Below are 22,742 nucleotides of genomic sequence, written 5' to 3'. Positions count from 1 at the left end.
AAGTGCGCAAGCTGTATAAGAGCCCGAACGTTATGTGCTATTTAAGCATTAGTATCTATTGAACCACCAGAATGCTTCCACTATGACTAAAGAATATTGTGTTCTTCGCAGAACGGTGCCCGTTGACCTGCTAGCAGCAATGTTACTTCTCGTCCTAGCGTCAATGAGCTGGCTAACGAATGGAGAAGCATCTCGGAGGGCAGGTAAGAAGCAGGTTTAAAAGTAACACGGTTCGCTATGCATTTTCCTAACACAACTGGGAGGCGTAAGCCATCTACTTTTTATTCTCGGTCAATTGTATTGATCCTCCCCCTCCAAAAAAAGAAAAGTTTTTTACAGCTCATGTGGTTTAGCATTGCCTCCGGAATCGGCCCACTTTTCAGCAGGCGACGATGTGATCGTAATGATGTGATGTCATGTTATATAGTGACTTCATGACGACGTCGCAGATAGTGGCTACGGGTGACGTGAGGATGACGTCAGAAGGCGACGTGTTCACGTAGTGATTTTGTGTATCAACCGTGTAGACTCCTATCTCACTTTTGGAACCTAATGAGGTTTCTGTAGCTTTCGCTTTATATAATCACGCATAAGGTCACAGCACAAGCCATGGAAGAGAGCTCTCGACACTCTCAATTAGGCTTGCTTTCACCGCCTATTTTAACCAGAGCAGTCGAAGAGCAGCACGCGCAAACTAAACTCACGTTCCAAGTGTAGCTCGAACATATACGTACAGCGGAGCCTCTTAACAATACGGACGTGAAGTACTTGCTTCCTCTCACAGGGCTCACCTGTCCAGCGGAAGAGAAGCTTGCCACCTTCGAGGACGAATACAGGCTGATGACAAACCGGCTTCAGAATGTTGACTGGAATTTCACTACAAACATGACGTCGGAAACCAGAGCCCTACGCGACAACTTCCAGCCATTTTACAACGCGTGGATGTCGTCATGGAAGAAATGGGCCAGGGCTTTCACGGGTTACGAGGGAGTGTGTTCGGCGACTTCCGTGGAAATCATCAGCATGATGAAAGCTGGCGTGGTCATGCAGGATCCCGAAAAGGCAAAGTAAGAGTAGGGTCCATAGCTGTCTATTAGATGTCTCTACACGTACGAGATGAAGGTGCGAAGACGCGGCTGTATTCCTTAAGGACATTATTGGGGAGTTTTAGAATACTGTTTGAAAGCGCTGCGGGCGTTGCGGGCGTAGCGAGCGACATATGAGTTTTGGAATAGCGTTTGCCCTGCTGCAAACCGCAACGCACGGTCGCTGTGACACCGTAGCCTCGAAACCAGCGCTTGCGGGCCACATGCGGGCCGCGATCGCCGCACGCAATTTCGGATTTTCTGCGTGTGGTCCGCGAACGCAAACGCCGACTCACGTTACGACGCATGCGCAAGCGACCGCACCACAAGGGCTCGCGGTGCGCTGTTCTAAAACTCCCTGTTTTGTCCAGAGCTTTGACCTGCGTTACGCCAGTGATTACATGGCAAACAGTTCCCCGCTTTTCATGGATTTTCCGTTTGATATTCTGCGAATAGCAGACTTACGCGATTGCCTCTATGTATAGGAGTCTCTTTCCGCCACTGCCAAAGCGTGCTCTAAGATTTCCCAAGCCTAACGTTTATGGATATTGGCCGGCGCTTCCCGTTACCACATGCCCACCATGCGTTGGTGTGCAACGCGCATGATTGCGTTGTGCCTTTTCGGCTAGAATTAAGTCCACCACCTTGCACATACTGTAGTGCGAGGTCTACCCGTCTTTGTTTTCCAAAAGCCGCAATGGCGACTGTAATTTCTGATGTAATTATATGAAGTGTCCTGCGGGCGGGCATGTATGAAGAAGTATTAGTTTTGTTCTAAATGTGCGCTAAGTGCACAAAATATTTTCGTGATCAGAGCAACGCTTAGTAGCCGCCCTGGAGGCTTTTCTTAAAAGCGTTTCCTGTATTTTACCGGTGCAATGCATGACTGAATAGAGAGCCCTTGATTGGGTTGTTCCGCTTTATATCTTCTTGCATGATGGCCTGTCTGAGCAATAATACATTTTCTTCTTTGACGAGGTCAGTTTCAAATTCCCATTTTAGAATTGTCAGGGATAGTGCAATAGTCATTTTGGTTTTTTTTTTTCTATTTTTGCAAACTAGTGTATTTGAACCAAGCCACCTTTCGGTTGCAGGAAAATGTCCGAACTGCGAACAGCAATGATATCCTATTCTGCCAAAAAGAACTACAATGATCTGGAGCGCTACATGTCCGGAACGACCGATCCCAATCAGCTGAAGTTCAACTGGCTTCATTGGGCGAAGTGGCAGAATGCTTCTCAGGTTTTCTTCGCCGCTTTGGTGTCCATGTTGAATGAAGCAGCCGTTAGCAACGGTAAGTGTGTTAGTCACGATAAATTTAAGGGAATATATTTGAGACGCAGCAGCAGATACTTGGCAGTGGTATGATATACATACACATGTTCTCAGATAAGAGAGTAGCAAGCCACAATATTTCTTTTTATCATTGTTCTCGCATTTTTATCGCGTTATCATAATAAAAGGACTCATGCTCGGGCCTGTACGCATTTGTAGATAAACTTAAGGTAGGCGTTCTCAAATTTTATGAACTTGGAGAACCTGAACAGATTTTTCACAGGGCCACCGTAATCCCAAGCCATTTTCTTAGGAGCATGAGGACAATCGAAAAGCGGAGGTGGTGGCGTGGTTGAGGTGCACGTGCTCGCCTCTTGACACGCCAAACCCCAGTGTTAACACTGCGTTGCTCGTTCCATTTCTATTATTCATACACTGTGAGGAAAACAGTCACTTGAGCTTTCATCAACATGTATGAAAACTACGCCACGTTATTGTTGACGTGCCATGAGCCACGAACAAAGCTTTGAGGTGAGTGTTAATGTCGTTTGAGCTGGTTTGAACGCCCGGGACCATAAATCGCTGCGCGCGTTCTGTCAACCCGGGCCGCAAATTGTGCAAGTTCCAGGGTGTGCTCTAGGCGACGAACTTTCAGTGCTACTATCGAGTGGGTCTCTCGCTAACCGCAGACACCCGATGTGTGAATGTGGCATGTGACGGGTTCCCTGAGAGAAAAGTACAATGAGCATTTGCTTGTTTAAATAAATAAATTTGGTGCTATTGGTGGTAAAATGGGAGAAAGTCGCACCCATTTCGGCCGCTCGCAGAACCCTAAGATGTCCTTCACAGAACCATTGGGGTTCTGCGGAACGCAGTTTGAGAACCCATGCCTTAAGAGATGGGCATTCGTATTTTATAAATTAATTAGCTATAGGATTGCAGTTGTTGTAGAAAACAGAACTGCACGGAAGACAGACTTCCTAACATAGAAACGGTGCTTACGAACAGAATCATTTGTTTGGGCACAGCCCCAAAGCATCTCGCTTCTGTCGAAAAGAGATACATATATAGTTACTATTTCCTTTGTTCGAATACATTTGTACATGTAGAAAGGCTGCACGCTTGTTCAACATCATACTCATATTCATCAATCTTTCAAACAAGCAAAATATTTTTTTCTTTTATTATTAAGAGTTGCTATGGTGACTTGTATCGCCGCCACTGCAGCCCTTCATAAAGATTTTTCTTGCCAGACAGGATCCAAAGTGCACGGGAATGTATGGAATAGCACGGAAACAAACTGCAGTGATGCGGAACGGGCCAAAGGAACGCCCCACTTGAGAGTCCTGCACAACACGTGGATTGCGAGATTTGTCGAATGCATGCATGCCAGCACATGTAAACCTAACATTGCTTCAGACGACTGTGTTACGGCATAAAAGACGTGAGGGCCGACCCAGTTGCTCTGTTTTGCGTACTCCATGCGTCATTAGGGTCACATTAGGTGACACAATCTATTACGTAATGACTATACAGCGCAAGCTTTTTCGCCCGTTGTGTTTCTGCTGCTTAGATTGTGAACTGCACGCTTCGCTTCTCCATGTCTACATTCGTCAAGTGTAAAGGTCCCCATAGGCTGGTTGCACGAAGTTTTTCTGGACAGTGCGAAATATCTTTCATAGTGGTATTGAGCGCAAACACAAGGCAACAGACGTGCGAGAGCAGGTATACGCAGCGTGGGACACGCAACCACGACGCTTTATTGCATTATGCCATCAGCACTGATATGTCAGCTTCGGGCTTTGAGACAGTGAAGCAGTTTTCTTCGAACGAAATGTCGCGCAGGTTACCGCCACTACGCCGAGAGTTGGAACGAGGGCTTGGATGTAGAGCATGAGAGTGCCCGCCTATGGGAGCAAGTGCAGCCGCTCTACTTGGAGCTACACGCTTACGTACGTGGGGCCCTTCTACGAAGATACGGGAAGGAACTTCATCCAAGACAACCGATTCCAGTACATCTCCTAGGTAAGTACTGTAGTTCCGACGTATGAACGCTCAGTGTAACGGTATTGGTGTATACAGTTGTAAACCGGAAACAGTCAACATTCCATGTAAGTAACTTGCTGTCAGCTTCATGTTTATATAAGAAAAAAAAGAAATAATCTCCTTACTCCATCTTTCCTGCCTTATGAAACATGGACTGATATTAGCCATTGAGGATCAGTAGATGTAGGGGCACTTCTGAGCACGAGGATGCAGGTCTGTTACCTGGGCGCGGCCGCCGCATTCCCTAAGTAATGTGCTGCGACAAAAAATTTCTGGCAACTTGTGTCGCACATGAGTTGGAGAATACACTTTGATTGAAATAACGCCAGAGCCTTTCGCCATGGATTCTATCTAAACGCACTTTAGATAAAGCGGGGAAAGTTCATTCTACCAGTATACGTCAACACTAGAGCACTACAATTTTGCGCAATCACTAAAGCATAATTTATGCAAACCCTAGACGGAATTTTACAGAGATTTCAATGATACACTGTGCACTGCTATGATGCTATGAAAAAAAGAAGTATATTACCTTTCGAAGAACTGAAAAGTGTTACAAATTCTATTTCAATTATAACAAATGCAGACGGCAACAACTTGCCGCTGGATGTCATAGTTTTGGACATGTTGCTCCCTGCAAACTGTCTCGAGTTATGCAATTGTTTTCTGATAAGTGGCTGTCATTGTTATTTTCAGCGCAATGATGGTAAATTATCACGGCGTCGCGTCATGCTGTCCAAACACTGCAGTTTTTGAAGTTTTATTCATACCGAAGAGAGAGGAAAGGAGACGCACATTCAGCTGATCTACATCGTGTTTACTACACTGCACTGGGGAGAGCGATAAATGGGCGAAAAGAATATTTTATGAGAGGGATGGGCAGAATGCAAGCTGTTGCAAATAATTTCTGGGTGGTCGAGCGTGGCTTAGCAGGCATTTCATTCATAGACAGCACTTATTGTGTTTTGTAGCATAAGCGCTGGCTTATTTCACTTCCTTTTGCGCTGTAGAAAACGCCATGCAGATCACATTAACACTATTCTAATATTTCACATCTCATTGTCAGTTTGAGTCCTTCGGGGAGTGTGCGTCAGCGTACACATAATGTCGAAGCCCAATAAATTTGCACATTGCAAATTGCGCCTACATTTATACGACGTATACGAAGCGGAACTAAATTATAGTAGCTGCATAGAACAATCGTAGACATGATTTTATCCTTAAAAACGTAAGCAACTGTATAAGCAGAGCTGTGGTTTATGCCAATTTATGGTGCACTGTTTTCACGGTCTTGATCGTCGCAATTACGGGCCACATTTCTCGAATTCTCACCTCGTATACATATGCCTGTCTACAGTGCAAGCAACGTGTTGCATCCCTGGTATAAACAAAGCGCACTTCCTTTTGTATAGCATGGTATATGGTAACAATGACGTTAATTGAATGAGACTAGTTGCTTGTGGGGTTTATTCCCGTTCTTTAGCAGTTTTATATATACTACAATATGACGCAGCGCAATGGCGACGCTACTGTTTTCTGAAGTTCCGGGGGGTCACACAAGCATGCACTGCATCGCACACCGTTTTACATGCATTTAAGAGAAGACGCCCCAAGAAGAAAAAGAAAGCACTAGCATTGATTTGATTATCAACCTTTGTGGGACCGTATTGCGGACATTACATTAGACAGGAGCCGCTCTTATCAAAGGGCATGCGCTGTAGAACTATACCTCTTCATAAACGCACTTTTGGAGAGTGCCCCGCAGCTCCCCCTTTCAATACGTATATAATGTTTTTAATGTTACTTTCAAACAATCCCCGTAGAAATTAGCGGGTGCTAGCCACTCCTATACGCAAATTCGAAAAAGTATGGCAACTGCTTTCTTGTGCAGCACATTCAGAACGGGCATTGACAGGTGGCCCTGTCATGCCCCAGGTTCAGACTTGATCCTTGGCTTTTATAAGATGAATAAATAATGATGATGATAATCATCATCATCATCATCATCATCCTCATCATAGTCATGATGATGACGGCCTACATTTATGGCTCATGCCCACTCGGGAGATTGGCCAAGAAACGAATAATTTATAGAAAAAAAAAACTAATCAATATGTACTATTTTCTCTTCCCCCTCTCCATGGCCTGAGCACGCACGAGTGGGTGTGACATCGCAAACCACCGGGTGACGGGCAGTGATGGGAAGCGGCCCACTTCTCCTTACAGGCAATCCTTTCGGCGAGAACTGGAGAAACTTGGCGCACTTGGTTGTGCCGGCTGACCTTCGGAGGCGCTCCGCCGAGCGGGCGCAGCCGGAGAGGAGCGGCTCGGCATCCGACTGCATGAGAAAGGCCGACGCCCATTACCAGGCGCTCGGTTTCCCACCGATGCCGCCCCTGTTTTGGAAGAACTCCGTCTTTGAAACGCCCGATAACTTCACCGCCATGGATTGCCACCCGACGGCTTACGACTTTGGCGATGGCAGGGACTTCCGGTGGGAGATTTTAGATACGTAGCATAGATGTCTGTGATTGCTTGTATGGGTGCTAGCGGGGTTTACACTTTTGCTTTACGTGGTTAGAGAACTGAATGTAGGCCAGCTCACAGCCTGATACATTCAATGGGTCAACCTAAATGTGTCGTTTTGCAGACTATACGACCGGTTAAATAGGCCGAAGTACTATTTACCCCATTAAATTGCGTGAGACGTATTGGCTTCTTGGTGCTTGTGTTCGACTGAAATGAATGGACATTAAGTAAATAACAAACCATGTTTTTAAACATAAAAATACCAATTATTTTAGATAACTAGTCCGCACGAAATCCATACTCGAAGGTACCTTTCAGAGCGTCACTTTCATATGCTAACGATGTAGCAAACAAAGTGAGATGTGCGGAAGAGACAGCCGGCCTAATGCACACGCAGGGAAAAGCTGTTAGAACAATTTCACACTCAGACATTTGAAATGGTCGTAGGGAACAGCTTCTTCCGTCTTCTAGAAGTTTCCGAACGTGTCGAACTTGTACGCAGTCGGCGTGACTAAACATTATTGGCGTCACGTCGAATGTGTTGTGCGAATACAGGACACATCCAACTCACTTTCGGCTCACCTCACGTCTTAACTTGCAAGGCAGCACGTTGTTTCGTCTTGTTCGCCTCCCGTCGCGGTCACAACCTATCTTACCCCGTAGTTTTCTGCCTCCTTATTGCTTGTGTGATGATGCTTCTTTTGCCTGGCAAACCAAGGATCAAGGCCTGCCTGGTTGGTTCGAAGGCAGACGAAGAGACCGCCTTCCATGAAATGGGTCACGTACACTATTTCTTGGCCTACCGACACCAGCGGTCATTGTTCAGAACGGCGCCGTTAGCGGCCCTCCACGAAGCCATTGGGGAAGCCTTTGGTCACGCTGCCACCGTCTGCAGCAGTGGTGGTAAGTTTGGCATGTTAGTGTCTTCGCAGTACAGAAAGGCTTGGAACCTTTGAAAAGCAAGCGTTCTTTTTCTGGCCACATGTAATCGTGGCTCTGTTTAGTCGGCACTCAATACGGCCCCGCTTCCTCAATTTATTTCTGTGAGCCGCATATGTATGCCTCTCACCGGCGCTCGGAGCGGCCAGCAAAAGCGTTTTCTGGTTAGACCCCTTCTGTTTCATAAACTAATTATTCCCTTCTTCTGTAGAGAAAACTGTGTTAACAAAATTTTATTATATTCCAGTCAGTTAACATCAAAAACAATACAAATGACAAAACAGTCTTCGATCCCTGCCGGCGGGAAGTTATCTTTCTTTCGGGTTTTCTTTTTCCACATTTACAATAAAATTACTTATAATACAACTCTGCATTTCTATATTTTACGCCTACAAATAAATATTTGAATTTAATTGAATTGAATAACATACCCCGCACTTTTCTTGGCATCATTGTCTGTTAGTTCTCATCAAAACAGACTTCCGTCACACATGGACACAAAATATAAAATGACGTGAAGGCAAGATGTACTATCAATGCTTTAGATATTTATGCACGCGCGCACAAACACAAATTTGTCGCAAGAAGATATGCATATATAATCGCGTTACATGGTAAATAAAAAGCACAAATAAAATACATGAACATGTACATTTACGTATTTAAAATTCCCTTCCTCTGCAGTTCAGGTGAGTACAACTGCACGAAGTAACAATGCTCACTTGAATGGCAAGTATAGACAGGAAGGAACAGGTACGTTGTATGGCACTGCGACGTCACCCCTGATCAGTCATAGAAACAAAAAAAAGGAAACACATAAGCTCAACAAGTGTGCACAGAATCACGCATTATTTAGGAAGTAGTGCTACATTTGTCCTGTAAACATGCTAGTATTCACTTTCTAAAGGTAACAACATTTATTTTTATACAGGAACGTTTAGCATCATCTTTATTAGCAACAAGTTCTGCGATACTTTATTCTTAGTGCCCATATAACTCAGAAGGACCACCAAGGTGCAGATTTCTCTTTGTGCTTATATTTTTTGAGGTGAGAACTTTCTTGCACTTTTTTGTTTTATTTTTTCCCACCTTTCTTTACAGATAGTGAATTTTCGTTATTTCGTAAAACACAACTCTGATATCCTTGCGCCTCTTGGTTCTTTAGCTTCCGTTAGATTATTCTTGAATGCGATATTCGCAATGGTCGATGTTACTGTGACGAAAATATATTACCAGTGATTGAAGAAACCAAAATGTCAAAGCTTGGGAGGCCAGTGGTTTTCTAATGAAAAAGGTGCTAGAAGGATTGTCTATGTCAATAGTGAAATCAGCACTATTATCGAAGCGTAGGGTGCCAAACGCATTAGCGACTCGCCGAACTGGTCTGTAAGAGAGGAGCTGAGAGTGGCAAGGCCTCGGCGTAGGGCGACAGCTATATTCCTCCCGCTAGAAAGAGAAAAAAAACGCCTGGCTCTGCTATGCAGACCTTCAGGCTCAACCAAAGTCAACGCCGGGGAAAGAGCTTCAGCGAAAATCTGGCTCGGTGCGTTCGCGAAAGCGATCAGTGACTCAAGCATGGCCTCCGAGATGGCGGGCACGCGGCGTGATTCAAGGTCGGTGTTTCAGGCTGCCACCGCCGGAGGCGCTGGCTGCATTCAAGTTCACTGCGTGCTGGCCCCGGGGGCGCCGAGCAGCGTCAGTGTGCTGTCTTCTTGGTGGAACACGTCGGCTTCGTTATAGAGGTGTTTTGTCCAATTGTGCAGACTTGCGGGGATCCTTGCCGCTAAGACACACAAAAATTAAACGACACTTTGTAAATTCCGAAGTGTGCTCAGCGAAGACTTGTGGCCATTTGACTGACTATGCCATGTCTTACTTTTTTGTGTTTTACAGGCAATCACGTGGCTGATAAGACAGTGTGAGTGGAAAAGGCCACAGCTGTAACTGTTGCTATGCGCCGTGTGCCATAAGGTGATTGCTGAGAGAGTGTGAGGTATAGAGGCCACAGCTATCGTTCCAGGGCACGGATGGACAGAGGGACGAGAGTATGAGACATTAAAGGTTTTCGTCTTAATAAAATTAAATCTCTGCTAACCATTGGTCTCGTACTTTATCAAAGTAAACAAAGCTGATATGCCGGTTGGTCTAACGACTTGGTTTAACTGCATTCTACTATGGCAACTTCTTATAATGACATATGAAAACCAATTTTTTTTTCTCTACCAAGCACCGAGAAAGGCAGATACATAAAGTAAAAAGATATCCTATGAAGAAGGTGTTTCATAATTAGTGACAACCATGCTTCCGAATCTTCGAAGCACTGCTTTATAATCTACGTGTCTCAACAGTGAGAAATTGTTCCAAGAATGCCCTCGCTGTGCAGTGCTTTCTAGAACAAGTGTCACTATATCTGTCCATTTGAAGACTTGCAAACGCCGGAAATGGTGAATCGCACTCACTCTATATTATGCACTAAGTTCTTCCTTCTCATGGAAAAAAACTTAGGTGCACCATTAATGATAGCATTATCTTTTTGGCGACCCAATATCCATTATCACCTAACTTAACGGAACGTCGCATGCCAGAAAAAATCTTAAAAGTATTCGAGAAGTAGTGGCACTCCTTGTTCGCCAGCCATATCTTCAAGGAATAGAGTATGTGCCAGCAGGAATAAAAAAAAAATGGCAGCATATCTATGGGGTGAATGATAGAGAGTGGGGCGAAGCATCCGTCCGTTCATTCGTTCTTGCTTCCGTCCGTCCATGCGTCCGTCTGTGTGACCGTCCGTGCGTCAATCTGCCCGTGCGTGCGTGCGTCTGGACGTGCGTGCGCCCGTCCGTGCATGCACGGATGGACGTTCGCACGTCCATCCGTGCGTCCGTCTCTGCGTTTGTCCATGCATCCGCCCCTGCTTCCGTCTATGCGTCCATCCGTCCGTGCAGTCATCCGTGCGTCTGTCCATGCATCTGTCTGTGGGTCCGTTCGTCCATCTAGTCAACACTCCAAGTACCACCATCTCGCATCTTTTCATCATATATTCTGCATATAGAAGCACCGCCATCCAGCGGACTAAACGAGAGGTGGCACACGCACACTTTCTTATGGCTTGCGCTTCGTGTCTACTTCCCACGTTTAACCACCTCGAGTTCATGGTATATACTCGTTCACTGTATTCATGGCACTGTGGCCCAACGCTCGCTAAACCTTTCTAAAACCAAGGAGGTTACGCCCAGCGAGTATAACGTAGCAACCCTTTCTTGTCAGATAGTGCTCAATGTACATGCCAATGGCTGCTAATGGGGAATGAGAGGCAGGAGAATTCAGCTTTTAGTTAACGCGCACGCTCCGAATTTTTCATTGTTCAACAACGCACAGGAGAAATCTCCCACCGGCATCACCTTGGAGGTCAAAGCGTAAAACATGTTACATACTACGACGAGAGACGAACGGGTGCCGCTTTAAGGAGCTTCGCCCCTAAAAAAAGTTCTATTACGTGCTATAGCGTCACAATGTCGAGCCGCCTCGGAGTCGGGCAAACACGTGGAGTGGAGGTGTTTCAAAAATGATATGGCATACACAATCATTCCGCCCGCCTCTCACGCCCTGTGTTGTCTGCGAGCACATCGATATCCCATGTTGTCCACTGATAATGTCGCCGACGTGTTTGTCAGGGCTGTGCAACGCCAAGAAGATAGAAGAGAAAATTGTATTCGAGACCATAGAGCTGAATACCGCAGCTCTTTTCTTCGTGCCTCTGAAGTTTTTGCGAGAGCGTCTTCTGTGCAAACCGCCGCTTTCATTATCTCCTCAAAATCTACATTTCTCCCCTCAGTGTCTCTCACCTGTGGCACGTATATGGCGGTCCTCCTTATCTATCGCGAAAGCGAGCTCGCTTCTGCAGCCGAGACAGGGCTACGCTCGGAGGAACGCTTATCCACGCATACTACATAGTAATCCGATCCGCAAAGCCATTTTGGAGGAGCTTCGCGTACAGATAACATCGTTCTGGTGCGACTCACAAATTTCAAACGACGCTTTTTCTCTGTCAGATCTGATTGAACAAGCGCATATTTCATTGCATTCTCCCTGTTTCACGGCAAACTCTAAATGCGATTCCAGGTACGGTTGGCGACGTAGACTTTTTTTATATTCATCGGCTTAACAGGGACGTTCGAGTTCTACAGTTTACAGCAAAGTTATTCAGTCACACAACTTTACAAACTTAACGTAGATCCCATGTATCAAAAGCCGAACATAACATTGAACGTTTTTACGGTTGTCTATTGCTTGTGACTTTAACTACCCCTTAATCAATGAATAAATCAATTACTTAATGACATTTTCTTTGCGTTTTATTTGGATAGTACCTCAAGCATGGCCTGATTCTTAAAGTGAGCAGTGTGTCTACGTATGTGGTTGACGTTTGTGCATGATAATACGACGAAAAAGCTCTTACATCTTACTAACGTTTCCAATCGTCGTCATGGTTCTGGTGTCCTGAGTTCCTAAAATAATGTGGCAGCAATGCCATATGTGTTATTCCAGAATCCACCAAGCTTCTCTGGCGCATTTCCATCACGGAAATGTCTTCAGTAAAATGTGCATGAACAGATGACAATAAAAAATCACAACATATCCACGGAGTGAATGATGAGTGGGGCGAAGCTTCGGAGGGTTTTATCGGTAAACCGTGAATCATCCATCCGTCTGTCCGTCCGTTCGCACCTGCTGAGTGAGTCATCGAACTAGGCGGTCACATACGAGCTAGAAGGGACAGACCCACGGCTTTGGGAACTTCGCCCCTAAAACCAGAAGAAACAATTTCGTTCATTTGGTGAAACCCATGACCTCTGGGTTGGTGGCGATAGGAGCCGAGTGTTTTGTAGCCACTCCGCTACCGACGCACATGCATGAGATTTCACAAGCACACCTGATATATCTCACTCGTTCTTCCTCCCACAGTGCTCTTAAATTGCAGGAGGGGTGTTGCCGCCTAGCAGAGGTGAAGTAAGGTATAGTGCGTCATTACCACAACGACACGAACGAAAGCGTTTCGGCAGTTTCAACAGAAAGGCAATGACGTCGACGGGCAAATGTCGTGCATTGAGTGCTTTGGCGCAGCGAGACATGTACCAGTGAAAAAGGCATCTCCTTCTCGCGTCCACGACTCAAGCTAGAAAAAATCACAGCTTATTCACTGACTGATTGATGATGAGTGGTCGAAGCTCCGGAGGTACATCGGTAAACCATGAATCATCCGTAAATCTTGAAATCTTGCCCTGTCGACCATCATGTAAAGACGGCGAGCACGTGCTGCAGCCGTTTTCCGAGCCCTCCGCTCCGCCGCCATGTCTTCGTCGCTTATACTTGAGGCACACAGACTGCCGGTGAAAGAGGAAGCGCGCCAAGAGCGAACGCATTTTAGCGCAAGAGCGAACGCGGTCTCCTATTACGCGAGAGCACGCGTCCGCTTGAAGTGAGCGCCGCTGCAACATCTATTGAGTAATCGGAGTACTGGCTGGCTGGCTGGCTGGCTGGCTGGCTGGCTGGCTGGCTGGCTGGCTGGCTGGCTGGCTGGCTGGATGGATGGATGGATGGATGGATGGATGGATGGATGGACGGACGGGCAGACGGACGGACGGACGGACGGACGGACGGACGGATGGATGGATGGATGGATGGATGGATGGATGGATGGATGGATGGATGGATGGATGGATGGATGGATGGATCCGGCTGTGCCTTTAAGATCGGGCGGTGACTTACGCCACCTAGCCATAAAGTTAGGTACTATCACTATGTGTTTAAGGATTGAATTTCGCTCGGGCCTTGATTGTAGCCACCAATAAGTTAGCCTCTTCCTGGTTATTTTCACCCGTTTAAAGTATATTTTACCTTCACTGCCCCTAAACCACAATGCTATGAAAAATTCCATGCCATTATCTTGGACTATAGGGTGGAGCCCTTTACAGAACATTATCAAATGTTCAGCCGTTTCTTCCTCCTCTCCACACGGGCTACAGACCATGTCTGTGCCTTCGTATTTGGCTCGGTACGTCTTGGTCTGCAGTACTCCCGTTCTGGCACTGAACAGCAGAGAACTACCCCGAGAATTATCGTAGATCATTTCTCATCCTTGTTCATCTAGCTCACTATATGGCCAAGTGCCATCTAGATAGCACTCTGAGTACTAGCGGTGGCTACTACGCCGACGCGGGACTAGCCTACACCCTAAGAAGCTTCGCCCCTAAATCTCTACAAACTCTAATCTCACCACAACACACATGTCTTTAAGATGGATTACTTCTTTGGGGAGATCGTACTGGACTACGGGCTGCAGAAGCCATCCGCCACGTGCCACTCTCATCTTATTCTATCTTCTTACCATCTTTATTTCCCTCTTCTCCTCGCCACACAGACGCTGAGATGTGCTACCATTTAGGGTAACAGAAATCTCGTCTTTTCATTTCCTCAACATCTTTTCCTCCTCAACTCTACTCTCGCGTTCCTGAAGCGTTGTGCGGCATGAGTACAGACATTGGGTACCATGTTACTGAGAAGCGCACACCTTGGCGTTTCTCTCGTCAAATAACGACGCTTTCAAGGAGTGCGTACCGAGTACCAGCGTTTGTTATGTGCTTGTTGATGTCATTTTCGCACGAAATGCACAGGTGCGTGCTAACTACCTCAGCCATCGCGAGGGTTAAATTACCGTTATGAACGTTATTCATGGGGATCGCAATGTGCCACAATGCCTTGACGCGGGCGCACCCATGCCAAACGGTGCTATAGCTGTAAACCACCTATGAGTATTGTGCAAGCTCTCAACAAATAATGGACAATGAGCAATCAACTTTATTCTTACAGCAACACCGTTCACTTTTATGTTATACCGATTACCATGATAGATGGATAAAACAACTATTTTTCAAGCGTTACTCCTAGCTGGTGGGTAGGCTTGGTAATTTTAGCGAAATCGTCCGTGGTATGTACAGACTTTGGAGCGGATTTTAGTGGCTGCTGGGACTGAGTAACTCTGCTTTACAGGGCCACAAATCGATGACACCAAGAACCGTGTGAACGTCCATCACGACACTGTGGGCAGGTTGCTGCGAGAGGCACTATTCAAGCTCGTGCCTTTACCTTGGATTCTCTCCGTAGAAAAATGGCGATACGCTGTCTTTCAAGGGCGTATCCCAGTTGCGAGCCTGGCCTCTTCACTATGGGATTATCGGTATGCTTTTTTTTTTTGCGTATGGAATGAGCACGTTATCTGTCTATATTTGCTTTGCCAAGTGCCGATGCTCGCGTACGTATCCCCGCAATGCTTCGTAATAATGCTGCTCTTCAAGGAAGATCGATTTCAATTTGCAAAAAAAAAAAAGTTCGAATAACGAGGAAGAAGTGGATACTGGTTTGATCTCACAACTATGGTTGTCAATAGGAACGCTAACAAAATATTCAGTACCTATCAAGTTTTCGAGTACGTTGTTTCATGGTGTGAAATGCATTAAATAGGCAAAAAAACAGTAACAGAAACAAACACGAAAACAAGGACGTGAAAGGGCGTGGGAAGTCCGACACAGGTGTACGCAGCACCTAAAGAATTTATCTAAACCTCTTTGAGAGCAGCTGAGGTCAATGTTGTCTGGATCGTTACCGATACATGCGTAGATACTCGCCAAAACGGCCTCATGTTGATTTACTGTATGAAGGAGAAAAGCAATGTGATTCATATAGCATTGATAGATAACTCGGCCCCATGAAGGACAAACAGTAGCAGGAACTCCACTTCGACTGGCCTGCGTTCTCATTTCATATCGCGATGACATTCCGCCGTCTTTATATGTACTTTTTTTCTCACGCAACAGAGAAAAGTTTCAAGGTGTGAAGCCGCCCACACCGGAGGCGAGGAGATACTTCGACGTAGGAGGAAAACACCACGTGTCCCACTTCATACCTTACTTCAGGTCAGAATTATTTTCCTGTTCACCATGACTTATATTGAAAGTGGGCCACAAAATTTATATTGAAAGCGGGACACAAAAAAAATGAGGAGAAACGATCCTACGCGTGAACAGCGTCTTTGACGACTTGTTGTTTGATTATAGATAATACTGTATATAGCATTAAATCATGGCGAGCGTGGCGATTCGCTTGGATATAGGGAAGCACGTACAGTTAAGTTAGATTCACTTGGTGACCCGACACACGCATGCATACCCAAAATTCACCGCTGATCCACCCCCCCCCCCCCTCCCCGTTTTGTCAGTGGAAAGTGAAAGGAAACAAGCTCCGGAGTGGATGCAAGAATGAACATGAAACGATGACGTGCTTCTCACAAAGGCCAGCCATTGGTCAACGGCTTTGCGGTATAAAAGTAGCAAGTAAACAGTTGTGTAAATGCAACATCCAGGGGTAGTAGGTCGCCATTACCGTCACAAAATGTGCGTGGCCATAAGCATGTGCATTAAAAAGAAAAGGCCGTGAAAGGTCTGATCTACTAAATGTAAGCGACAAAATTGGCGCCCCCTCTAGATGATGAGAGGGGGGAATGACCTCCGTGTGACCCCCAAGCCTCATCCCCCGCGCACTTCTGTTCTTCTAGACTATATATATGTTCAGAAATAATGCGCTTAAATCACTTTCAAAATAGCAGACTTAGCGCCGAATTGCACCAGAACACGTATACTTAGGACGTAGGCTTTTACTGCTCAAGTGTTCTTCCTGTGTGTCTGTTCTTCCTGTGTATCTGCGCATCCGTTCTGTATGTGTCTTCTTGTGTGCTCGTTTCTTATTATGTCTGATTGTTATTGTATAAATTTAGCAATTAGCCTAACAGCAAGTACCGTGGGAGCAGACGTGTATAAAATGTCCAATGAATGCAGGATGAATATGTTGCATAAGCGCTCCAGCATAAATATATATTTAAATGCGAAACAGTTTCGAAATTTCCTTTTAGCGCTGTCCCCCCCCCCCTTTTTTTTTTAGCTTCGCCAGTATATATAACGTTGACTTAACTTATAGTCCATATTGCGTGCTCAAGATTTTGCTTAGGAACCTGTTACAGACTGCGCGCTGCTTTTGCATGAATAGTTGCGCGTAACAGGCACTGTGACAAGTTTTCTTCCACTCTCCCACTGTGGTTACGTTAAGACAACAAGCAGTGAGCTGATCTGGCCACACTAAAGCTGGAATATCTGAAAATGTTTACTTGTTTTATTGGTTCCGTATGTGTACAAAATGTGACAATGCGCCCTTATTATGAAAGCATTACATGACATGATCTTCATCTGTGGTGAAATGAAAGAAAAATGGGGTGTTCTTCAAGACACCCCAGAACAAAAAAAAAAGGGTATACGCACAAAAAAAAAGTATAGCCACCAGTGAGGGTCGAACTCACGACCGCTGGTTTACAAGACCAGCGCTCTGGCCCTGAGCTATAGCGGCTCTCGTGCATTCACGTATTTTCCCGTGTGTTCTGACCAGCTTGAGTAAAAAAACCAAAGGAGGCAACGTTCGGAAAATTCGTGGCAAGCGCGACAACATAAACGGGCACCATGGTGACATAAAAACTCAGTGTCGTATACACCAGCTGTATATTGCCCCGGGGTCGTGACGGCGAAGAAGACGGCAGTTGGGCTATTAAAGACTTGGCTTTTTTATTTGGCCCGTACTTGTGCCTGGGAAACTACAGTGAAACTACAATCAATAGATGATGTACATACACTTTTAGCGGTGAACGGAGCGTCGGCTGTCGATAATCTGATCTGCGGAAAGGAGCTTGCTCCATTTATATATGCGGCATCGAACATTCGAGCGTTATCGCTGATGGCCGCGTTAGTTCGAATATAAACTCAAGTGTTCCCGTTTGCGCGCTCGAGTCTGTAAGGCCATTTTCAAATAATCTAGGAGGTTGCCAGACATTTGGGTGTGGTTTACTCAAGGTATTGGTTATGTTTGTAACGGACTAATTACATAAATATAGCAAAAAAAAAAACGTGTGTGGCAGTATAGTAAACGGAAAGGCAGAGATGTTAACTGGGTGTCGATGGGGACTAAGTTAAGGTGCCCCTGAAAACTTCTTCTCACGAAATACTTGATCTGCTTTTATATTTATCCTCCTTTTAATTAAACAGCTTTAGTGTCTCCAGTACTTCCGTAATCGGTATAACGTCAACGTAATGGCGTAGCGACATGTTCGACACTTCCTATTACCCAACTATAGAAATTCTTTCCTGTTCGTGTGTGTTCTTGGCGAAAAAATCTGCATCAAAGGAGTTTTTTTTTTATGTATATATAAGATCAAGCGCCATAATTCCCTATGTAATCTGTACCTATTGGTTGTATAACCTGCATTATTCTAAAGCTTTGTTCTACATTATAAAACCACTCAATTCTTGGCCAATCCCCTGCAGGGTATGCGCCAAACTTAATAGGTAAACAAGGACAACGTATTGACGCCATATGCTAATGCTAAAATTTTATTCCGTCACCGAAGAAAGATGCACTTGCATGCTTAATGCAGTAAAGGTTCCTTGCTTCCACTATAGTTGAGCTCTGGCCGCTCACTTTTACGCCATCTGCTTTTCCGCAAACGGTAAAGGGTTTGCGGACAAACCAAAATATTCTCGTTAAAACTGCACTGAAACAACTATATATTTAGACCATTCGGAGATCACGGTTAGCGACAAGAGCTAACTGGTTCCAGCGTTGCTTAAGGTCAACTCATATGCACGAAGTAATACACGTTTCTTGAGGTCAGAACGGCATTTACCTGTGTTGAAAAGGTACTTCGTAGCCAATTCAAGCCAACTCGCTGATTATACCTCAGCATCGCGGTTTTGTTGCCGGATATAGTGACCAGATATGATTAGCTCGCTACGACGGGAGATTAAATGAAATATATTGTTATATTAAAGACGATAGTCTTTCTTGGGGACCTCCGAAGCAAAATTTTCGGCCTGTCTGTCTGTACATTTGTCTGTTTATCCACCCTTAACGGTTCTCCAAACGACACCAAACGAGACCCCAAACAGCGGACCCCATCCGCAGTGCCCACCAAAATTGCTCAAGATTCAGCGTTCATACTTATGCGATTGTCAACTAAAAATCAATTATTGCGCATATCTGAGGCACCATAACAACACGTCAATATTCTGTATGTGTGCCTTTATACTAGAAAAGGCATACATAAGTAATTCTAAGGACCGTAGCGTTTATCAAGTTGCGCTGATAATGCAACGCTTGCACGAAAAGGCAAGTGTTTCCAACGCTTTGCTAAGACGACACGGTGGCGGCACCTACCCGTCGCCTTGCGTTCTACACCTTATCGCCTCCAAGACGGCCGAGCACGCCGCGCGCTTCGTTTTCTAAGATAACTGCCAGATAGCGCTTATGTCTCACGTGTGACGTGACTCGATGCTCTCGTTCGCTTCCACTGCATGCTCGAGGCACTCTAACGCAGCGCCTCCAGAATACCATTCACAGTTTTTTTTCCACAAAACATCAAATAAACATTTTGTTCACTCTCTCCAGTCGCAAAACTATCGTCTTTTGATGACATTTGCAGTGTAACATGCAAATACGCGGCCAATTTTATGTCTTGTGCCTTGCAGGTACTTTTTTGCGCGCTTCCTTGACTACCAATTGTTGAAATCAATGTGTCCCGGACAACGCCAAAAATCAGCCATGGTTTTTTGTTGTGTTGACAGTGAAAGTCCAGCCATTCGTAATTTAAGGTGAGTACAAATTAGTGGACTTGATATCGGCGAATGGAACATAGCTGTCCCTCAACATAGATGCAGCACTGTATAGACTACTTTCGGTAAGACATCTCGGCGCCGCCATATTGGGCTATTAAGCCGATGTTTTCTTGCTTTTGTATATGGGGACGTGAATTCATAAGGCCATAAAACATCGTAGGCACCAACGTTTTTGCGTATGGGTCTATCTTAACACTGTTTCTTTAGTTGCTAAATATGCAAAACACTAATGTTAACGATGGCGGCACTGAAACCCGCCCGTAGTCTATACAAGAATTATGTCGTAAGGGTGAGTCATTTTTCGTTACAGTGTAAATCGTTCGTAGATTTTTAGTATAGTCAAGAGAATGCAGTGTTAGCTATCACTGTAGTAGCGGCCGTTGTTTATTTAGTTGCTTCGCAAAGCACATTTCAATGTAAGAACCACTGCAGGGTAGTGCTGTGGATGCAGTGTTGTGCCTTCGCGGAGCACGAAAGCATGAGCTGAAACGCAAAAAAAAAAGTGAATGTTAATGATAGAGCATTTCGAGTTCTTGGATTTTCACGGCCCATTAAAGAGCCTTATGAAATCACAGATCGTCCAGACGCCAACAACTACGGTGCCTCTCACAGTCAGAGACATGTGTTACGAATTTTCTTTTTATGAATGAATCAGTCATAAAACGAACGAAATTGTGTGTGGAAATTAAAATGAGAAACAAAAGTGAGACCAAAATTGTTTGATTTACCATCCTATATAGTTACAGTAGAATAAGTGCTGTCCGCGAACACCTTCACGTGTCTACAACCTTTTTTTTTTTTTTGTCATGAAACTTACGACACACAAGCATGCATACACACTCCCGCATCCTACCCGCATATATCAAATGTGCTAAGAAAAACGTGAACTATAGTTCGATGCGTCGTATACAAGTGGATATAAAATTTTCTATGGTTTTTTTTCTATTTTCTATGAGAGTTTTTGTACGCAATTTAGCTTCATGAAACTGCTTCACAGTAATGAAAAGAAGGCCGCTTAGGCGAACACGCGGGATTTTTTCGTGTTTTATTTTCGTGCCGTTTGTAGTAAGCGATGGGGGTTATATGCAAATGCAGCTTGTGAGCCAAAAAACGCGGTATCTACTATATCGCACTACTCATTCTTCTAAATGCACGTGGCATGGCCCCCTTATGTGATAAAAAACAACAAAAAACAATACAATGTTTTAATTAGGAAAAGCTAACTTCTTGGGGCGTTTTGGACTTCCTGGTGTTCGATAAAATGTACCGGCTATTGTTCAATGTAGCCGTAAACCTCCCTATTCCTTGTCCTGAAAGCATTGTCGTGTTCGAAAACTGTCAGATATAGTCGAGTTTGATTGTACAAACATAATTATACATACGCGAAGCGTACATGTGCTTAACATTTTTCACACTCGAACTCTCCTCTTATAGTGCCAACTAAAGCAAACTGTTAAACATCACAACAAGGCACTACCTAGAAACCTACGTAGAACTAGGTACTCTATCTAGTTACTCAAGAGTGTCCATGCTGACATGCAGTTTTTTTTTTTTTCTGTAGGCACATGATGTCATTCGGAGCGTCGATTGACTGGCGTGAGGCATTGGAAATGGCAACAGGCACATCGGAAATATCGGCAGAACCTTTGCTAAACTATTATGAGCCACTGTTTGTCTGGCTGAGGCGAGAGAATATCAAGTTGAACAACTCGATCGGATGGTGAACAGCTTTTCCAGCACGAAGAGAAAACTGCGTTTCCATACGTGCTGTTCCGCTCGCTTGTACGTCGGCAACGTGTATTCCTGTCTGAAAACTGGCAACGGAGACAATGCGGCAAGCACATTATAAGATTCATTATGGCAAGAACAGAAAGTACGTTGACACGTCGTTCACCTGAAAGTTTTTTTTCAGTCCTGCAACATCAGTATTCCTTTCATTTCCTTTTTTTTTTTTTGCGATATGCAAAGACACGGCTGTATAATGATGAATGCACTTAAGGCCCGGGCGACCTTTCTGAAAATGTGTCGTAAACGCGGCAGGAATATCAGTAAACATATTTCAAGCTAAATGGCTCTGGCATTAAATACGGTGGTACTTAAGAGCATGAATGTGCTACTGCGTGGTCACACAAACGACACACTTTGATTTGAGTGAGCCTTGACACAGACCTCATGGCAAAACCTATCAAGTGCCACCTATTCAGGCTGACTACGCAGATTTTGCTGCCAAGCGTTAACCATGATCTACTCTTCCGCCTATCATCAAAGCGCTTACCAAAGTTTTATGTTTTCCGTGCTATTTGATCCAAGCATTTTTGCGTTATGAAACAAACAAGAAAACAAACGATTTAGCTGGGTTATTCGCTACATTCAAAAGTAATTCGTTGTAGAATGCTCAAACATTCTCTCAACCTGCGCCGGTAAACTGCACGACATCAAATCAAAGGGGAATGAAAAAAATAGAGGAGGAGCAGGGTTAAATTAGAAATTAAGTGCGGATGCGTTTGGATATAACTCGGTTTTACTAATGTCTCTAGAATGCGACGATAGTCCTAGCAAGTAGCGCCACGCGGTGCTCAAGTCACTCGCCAGATATTGGGGTCGCTTCATTCCTGGTACGGTAGATGGCACGGCGGTGTACGCAGTTCAGAAATAAGCAGAGCCAAAGCAGTGGCGGAACTTTTGAATACGTAAGGCTACTTGTTCAATCGTTGACGTTTAACGGACCTCCCGAGGTTCTTAAAAATGCACCTAAATCGAAATACACGGGTCTCAATCAAGCACGTTCGCCTCCAACAAAAATGAGGCCACCGCGGTCGGGATTTGATTCCACTACATGCGGCTCAGCAGGCCCGCACCATAACCACTGGACCACCGCCGCCGGTTGATGAGGTTATTTTAGGCGCAAGCTCTTGATCTTTCACTCAGTCAGCGCTGTGCTGGTTGGTATTTGACAGCGAAAGCTAACCTTTGAGATCCGTGCACATTGCAAAAATCATAGAGTTTCATACAATAATACCTAGAGAGGAATCTGGCGCTGCGATCGTACACCCCCATGGGAATTATGGGAAGTACACGCTTCGGATTGAATAGGGTTAGCTAG

At 45.0% G+C, this 22,742-nt stretch overlaps 1 protein-coding gene and 1 non-coding gene across 3 annotated transcripts; one reads left to right on the top strand and one right to left on the bottom strand.

Annotated features, from left to right (window-relative positions):
- Nucleotides 1–90: 90 nt before the first annotated feature.
- On the top strand, nt 91–21,708 carry LOC119172643 (angiotensin-converting enzyme). 2 transcript variants are annotated; one of them, XM_037423798.2, is made up of 10 exons: nt 92–203; nt 785–1,067; nt 2,180–2,379; nt 4,206–4,385; nt 6,633–6,900; nt 7,654–7,838; nt 14,922–15,108; nt 15,746–15,844; nt 19,493–19,615; nt 21,201–21,708. In XM_037423798.2, exons 1-10 carry the CDS (start codon nt 140–142, stop codon nt 21,361–21,363), a joined length of 1,752 nt encoding a protein of 583 aa, XP_037279695.2. In that variant the 5' UTR covers nt 92–139; the 3' UTR covers nt 21,364–21,708. The 2 variants fall into 2 exon arrangements, with proteins under 2 accessions (XP_075748822.1, XP_037279695.2); XM_075892707.1 differs by lacking the exons at nt 14,922–15,108; nt 15,746–15,844; nt 19,493–19,615; nt 21,201–21,708 and adding an exon at nt 9,768–9,936 and having other exon boundaries at nt 91–203.
- On the bottom strand, nt 17,253–17,324 carry TRNAT-UGU (transfer RNA threonine (anticodon UGU)). Its single transcript has one exon. It is a non-coding gene; the product is annotated as a tRNA-Thr (tRNA).
- Nucleotides 21,709–22,742: the final 1,034 nt, after the last annotated feature.

Source organism: Rhipicephalus microplus, chromosome 4, assembly GCF_043290135.1.
Source record: "Rhipicephalus microplus isolate Deutch F79 chromosome 4, USDA_Rmic, whole genome shotgun sequence".
NCBI classification, from domain to species: domain Eukaryota; kingdom Metazoa; phylum Arthropoda; class Arachnida; order Ixodida; family Ixodidae; genus Rhipicephalus; species Rhipicephalus microplus.
Note: the sequence above shows the minus strand (reverse complement) of the source record. Positions and strands in the feature narration are given on the sequence as shown.